The following is a 6,557-nucleotide window of genomic DNA, read 5'->3' on the forward strand; positions in this document are numbered from 1 at the left end:
AGTATAACAAATGCCACTTCCTACCAGGCAATATTTTACACTAGCTTTATGAATTTTACAGAATTGGTCTTTACCGTACAAAATAACGTACCTTGCAGTAATTGCTGTTGTGATGTGGCTCTATATAAATAAAAATAAATTGAATTAAATTTGATTAGCGGGAATTGATTTACCTTTGGAGCCAGCCTTTAGTGGCTGCTGAAGGAACTGACAGCCATTTAAATATTAACGTTTTTCAGCTGTGGAGCTTTCTGTGTGTGTAAAGGGTTCTGATCAGTCATGTAAATATCAGATTCTCAATGCTAGTGTTATAAATTTAACCAAAAAAACAAAAAATCTTTATTTATTTAGCTTATACACAGTATCAGTTTAGTTAGTTTTTGCTTTATTTCAGTTAACAGTAGCATCCCCAGGCTTCTACCTTTCTACCTTTAAAACCTGGAGAGCAGCCAAATGGCTGGTAGGCTTTTAGCTAAGCTTTAGCTTCAGCCAAGTGGAAGCTAAATTGGCTAGTCATTCATATGTATATTAGGTTGTTACCTGGGAATTCTGGAGGGAGGGGAGTGGGGGTTTGAGTGGATTGAGGAATTTCCCTGCGAATCTTGTTGACTGTGCCGAGGATGGTGGTTTTCCGTCTAAGAAGTTTTTGCGCAAGTGAAAGCGATGTGAAAAAATTGTCCGTGGTAACATTTCTGCCCTTTTCTAGGAATGGTTCCATCAGCCTCATTACTACATTTTCAGAAAGTCTCTCCCCAGTGGGACGATTGGGGTCCTTGCCAAGATATGGGAAGACATTGCAAATGTACTTGGATTTTAGGTCGCAAGCCACCCAAAACTTGATCCCAAACTTGTCAGGTTTACTTGCAATATACTGCAGGAAACAGCACCGAGTCTTTGATGGGAAAAGCTGTTCATCAACGGTGATATGTAGACCAGGGTTGTAGCACGTGATGCAGTTGGTGACAAATGATCCCCACACACTGGAAATTGCAGCGAACTTATCAGTCTTTGCTCGATCACTGCGGGTGGACTTGTCATCAAAGCGTAGGTGTTGCATGATGTCTTGGAAGCGGTTTCGTGCCATAGTTCCAATTATCTGTGGGTTTCCCAGGTTTGCTGACCAGCAGTCATTTAGAGATGGAACCCTGTTAACCCCCCGCAAGATGACAATTGCAATAAATGCCATTAGTTCAGGGAGGTCCATGAACCAATGAACATGCTCCATGCACCACTCAGCAGGCCATTTGTAAATATGTGTACAAATGGTTGGTTTTTTGTACTGTTTTTATCAATAAATCTCAGCAACAAAGGACATACACCCATGTGTGTTGATTTCTCCCTAAGATGGCAAACTGAAACAATCCAAGTTGGTGACTTTTGGAGATTTATTTCCCTGGATGATTGAGAATGCATCAAGATGAAACACAAAAGGAAGTTCACAGCTTTTAGCAGCTCCCCCACCCCCTCAATCACACACCCCCACTCCCCTCCCTCCAGAATTCCCAGGTAACAACCTAATATACATATGAATGACTAGCCAATTTAGCTTCCACTTGGCTGAAGCTAAAGCTTAGCTAAAAGCCTACCAGCCATTTGGCTGCTCTCCGGGTTTTAAAGGTAGAAAAGCCAAATGGCTGCTCTCTGGGAGTTTTTAAGTAACACTAATTTTATTAGCTAGGTTCATATTTGTTTATGATTTCCTTGATTTGGATCAAAGCCATCGCAGCTCCACTCACGTTCAGAAAATGTCTATTTAAAAAAAACTATGTTGGTATATAGATATATTCAGAGCAGAGAGGTGACTGACCTCCTGACCTGGACACTAACCAGGACCATTCAAACTGGAATACAATAGCCCAGGACAGATATGCTGAGGTCATTGTCCCACACGTAAACAAGCTCTCATTTCTCCCAGCTCAGCAGGAATGTCACTCCACAGTCTTTTCATGCGGCAGCAGGTGACCGCCAGCCACTGGACGCAAAATGAACAACAAAATGTCTAAATATGATGAAGCTGAAGTGACAGTGCAGGTGCTGGGACTCTGTAAACACCCCAACGCACAAACTAGAATGTTAGCAACTTTAGAAGGAGGACTTTTAGGAGGATTTTGCAAAAGGCGGTTGCTGTTGGATGGGACCAGACAGTAACACATACTGGTTGCAGTTATTTTGTGCCCATTTGTCTGCATTGCTAACAAGGTGAATGGGATATATCTTGTTATCATGTGGGAACAACAACAGCTGGAAGGACGGGGGGGGGGGATCAATTAGCCAAAATTATTTGAATATTAGCTAGGTGATATTTTTAGTTACATGGTTAAATATGTAGTTTGAACAATGCATGTAATTAAAATTCAGTTCTTATTTTTCACATTTAGATGTGTAATGTTGTAAATTTGCATTCTTATGTAATTATCAATTAACAAGACAGTCTATACAAAAACAAAAGTGGGTGCCTTATAACAAATGTATCCAATTAATTAAGGTTTTTTTCTTTATTTAAAATTTCATTGATTTTAAGTTTATTTTCCTTGATTACCATCTACAGGTATTACATTAAACAATAATATTAGTTATCTTTTAGCTTTCAGTTATTTTACAGTTTTGTCCTTTATTTTTTCCAAAGGCTTGAAAGTAACACAATAAACTGCTGAAAATATATCTATTTTTATCTTCATTATGTTAAACTATATTTATGTCAAAGATTTACACAATTATTCTTTCCATTACTGAAGTAGCTATGCATGATAAGTCATTTTAAGCCCTCACACTTTGAGTCAGCTTTCTTATTATGGCTGCCAGAAGTTAACTAGTAGTTTGAAAAGGTGGTGGGTCTAAAATGCCGTGAGAAAAATGTCTAAAACTGAAGATTTAAGGCACTCTGAAGGCAAAATTTGGGATATACAGTAGAGTGTCATGAACTGCAAAGTTTAAGCAACAGACAAACAAATGTTTGTTTGTTGGCTGACAAACAAAAGGTAAGCTTTATTCCAAAGCTGATAGCTTTAGTCCAGGAAGGGAAAAAATAAAGTGTAATCCAAGATTATATGAAGCTGGTTCCCAAAAGGCTATAAACAGGACTACAGAGACTTATGCTGAAAAGACAACAAAGGCTAGAATAAAGACAGACTGTTTCTACACATGAAGGCAGATGTCAGGTAGATGGAAACGCTTCTCCTTCCATCTACCAGCACAGTTGAACTACCAAAATAAATCAGGAAGTGAGTGACAATAACTGACACGGGAGATGTAGAGATTTGAACTTTCACACATCGGAGGATGCAGGGAGGAAGGGAATGCAAGTGACAACTTACAAACAGAACCTGGAAGTAAGAATTTGAAGTTCAAAGCACATGAAAACAAAAAACATAAATAACAAACTAAGAAAACAAGGAAAAGCATAACAAATCCACTTTGGTGTTTTTCTTTCTTCTTTTTTTGCTGCATCATGATATGGCACCTCAACCCCTGTCATCTGTGCTGTTGCAGGTGCAGAAGGAGAAGCTCCATGCCGAGCTGAAGCAGGTACTGAGCCAGAAGAGAAGTCATCTGAGAGAGTCGACCTGCCAGCTGGCCCAACCAGAGATGGACTCTGAGCCAGCAAATGAACAGACAGTAAGCAGAAGTCTGACTTTTCAGGCTGAAATATGTTACCTTTCTATGTATCAATGGCTTAAAGCTGTAATGTGCCAGGTGATGCACAGCTAAACACAGAAAACTGTTAACTTTTTCCTGCATTTTACTTCCTCTCTTCAGCCTGTGGAAAAGTGAATGTAGTCTAAGAATAGAATGACCTTTCTTCTGCGACAGCTTCATGGATAAAATGAACTTTGAAGTAAAGTTGAGAACAGTACAGTAAAACATGCACCTACTCAAACAAGTGCAAAATTTTACTCAGCATTGGAGCCCAAAAATAATTAAAATTCAAGACCGAAAAGTTGTTTTAGCAATTTTTTACTTGCTTTTGACCTGCTATTCAATTCTGATGCAGTAGTGTGATGCAGGCTGACAAAACCACAGGATTTATGCACTGACTAACTTCTTTTAAAAGACTGAAATAATGACTAGTATTTTGTGTTTAACTATATTTTTGCTATTACTAAACTAGTATTGGTAATAATAAAACAAAAAAAGAATCTCGTGGATAACCGAAGTTTTGTGTTGGTGTCTGTGTGTCGCAGAGTGTGGAGGAAGCCTCTAAATCTGTGGAGATTGTGGTGGAGACAGAGGCAGGGGCTGGAGCCAGCGGCTACAGTGTGACTGGTGGAGGAGAACGAGGGATCTTTGTAAAAGACGTCCTCAAAGACTCTCCAGCTGCTAAACACCTCAGTCTACAGCAAGGTGCCTGCAAGCACACCTGATTCATTTAGAAAGCACTACTAACATACATAACATTTATATAAGATTTAAAAGGTAATTAAAAAGATATTTAGACTTCTTTTAAGGAGTTTGCACAGAAAACTTTATTATTTGGGGGGAAAGCCCAATATTACATTTTCCACATCATCTGTTCTCATTTTATTTCATATCAGCTTTGTTTATATCCCACCTTTAAAAATAGAGTTCATGAATTGCTTCAGTAATATAATGAAATATGAAACAAAAAGCCAAAAAGTTGGGGCCAAATAAAGCAAATAAAATTAAGGTGAAATTAAGTTGAAGTTAAAAGGGGAAAAAATCTAATGTAACATGATATCAATAGAAGATAATAGGACAAGTCTTGACCCAGAAGGTGGAAATCTACAAATTCCAACAACAGTTGACGCCTATTTTTGTTGCAGAATTTTTGTAAAAATCTTCAAATATTGATTAAACACTTCCTGACTCATCAGGGAGTCTGCAATTTCCAAAGAGTTAACAAACTCTAACCCACTTTTTTTTAAATGCATTTATTCTGATGACATTGTCATTAAGGGGGGTGATTATCGATTTATCGATTAAAAACGATTCTGGCTTGGATAACGTGATATCGATTCATTAAAATCCTGAATCAATTTTTAAATATAAATTTATTTTGCCCGAAACGCCAGAATCTCAGGTTAAACCTCACAAAATTTCTACAACCACCAAACAGCTGAAACAGTAAATGAGAGCAGGTACACGGATTCTGCACGAAGACGTAAACACAAACACAACCCAACGCATCTGAATCAGTGAGATGTCGCCTTTTCACCCGACAGCACATACGCAGACACGGACACGCCGTCGGGGCTGAAAGCCGACTGCTCACTGATTTTGAAGCGTCGGCGGGCGCTTTGTGTTTCTGTGCTTTTTGTGCTAGATTCTGAAGCTGCAGGTTTTATCTCTCTCCAAACAATACTGACTGAACCAGCAGCAAAAGAAGATCCAAACTACGCTTCACATTTCGCTTCACATAAACATCGTCACGAATTTCCTCTTACTTTTGCTGTTTTGCTTCCACCACGATAAAAATCACACTTCCTGACTCACTTCAAGAACAGTTTCCCATTTAAAAATCTCTGTTTTCTGCATTAGTCGCTTACTTACCCACCAGTCTTAGGTGTCGGCCGCTGTTTGCTTGTTTTTTTTTTTCGTTTTGGTTTGTTTTGGGGTTTTTTGCTTACTTCCGACAAGAAAGCCTCATTTCTGCTGTTCAATTCTGAACAAATTTAAACTTTTTAAAATTGTGCAAAATTGCAAAATGCTTAACTGTGTCTCTAATCAAACTTTATTTAATAAATCACTTTTACTTTTTCTACTTTTTCCACTAAATGCATCCTATACTAAATATACATCACAAACTGATGTACATGAATATATTGTTCATACTGTTTTTCTGTATGAAGGTGACCAGCTGCTAAGTGCCAAAGTCTACTTTGACAATGTGAGGTATGAAGACGCTTTAAAAATCCTTCAGTGCGCAGAGCCATATAGGGTCAGCTTCCAGCTTAAGCGAACCATCCCTGGAGCGGATGGCAGCGTGCGCCCAAAGGTTCCCAGTGTGGAGGTCAAAGGTCCCAAAGTCAAGATGGGCAAAATGGTAAAGTAGCTTTATCAATTTATTGTAATCACTTTTAATCCTGAAAGCCATTGTGCTGAAAAAATATATTGTGAGTGATCAACTAGTACAGATAGATGCAGGTCTTTAAATGTTGTTGACTGATGCTCTTGTCACACGTGTTTCTTTCAGAGTGTGAAGGGGACCAAACCATTCAAGACTCAGAAGAAACGAGGTGGACGTTTTGGTCTGAAAAGGCTAAAAGAGAAGCGAAGAGAGGAGCTGGTGGTAGAGGGAACACCTCCCAGGCTGGAGATGAGTGATGTAGAGTTTTCTCTTCCCAAATTCAAACAAAGGAAAAGTCCAAAAGTTGAAGTAGAGGAAGCCAGAGGAGCAGCAGTTGAGAGGAAGGCAAAGAAGAGGATGAGGTTGGCCTTTTTTGTTTGTTTCTTTCTCTTTGGTAGTTCCAAATAATACTACAATGCAATGCTTGTTGTACATTAAATTGCACAACATTAAATTAGATCTATTGTAATGTTGTGCTTTAAATTAGATATAATCTTTTGGGGAAATATTACAATGTTCTTTCCTATTTCCT

General features: G+C 38.6%; 1 protein-coding gene across 3 annotated transcripts in view; it reads left to right on the forward strand.

Moving 5' to 3' along the window:
• The window catches only part of prx (periaxin), a 56,634-nt gene that overhangs the window by 25,408 nt on the left and 24,669 nt on the right, over positions 1 to 6,557 (forward strand). For all 3 annotated transcript variants that reach the window (XM_076873426.1, XM_076873428.1, XM_076873427.1), the window contains exons 4-7: positions 3,490 to 3,615; positions 4,182 to 4,341; positions 5,808 to 6,001; positions 6,152 to 6,387. In XM_076873426.1, the coding sequence (XP_076729541.1) occupies positions 3,490 to 3,615; positions 4,182 to 4,341; positions 5,808 to 6,001; positions 6,152 to 6,387 (716 nt within the window). The remainder of the gene's footprint in view (positions 1 to 3,489; positions 3,616 to 4,181; positions 4,342 to 5,807; positions 6,002 to 6,151; positions 6,388 to 6,557) is intronic.

Source organism: Maylandia zebra, linkage group LG14 (assembly GCF_041146795.1).
Source record: "Maylandia zebra isolate NMK-2024a linkage group LG14, Mzebra_GT3a, whole genome shotgun sequence".
Lineage (NCBI taxonomy): Eukaryota > Metazoa > Chordata > Actinopteri > Cichliformes > Cichlidae > Maylandia > Maylandia zebra.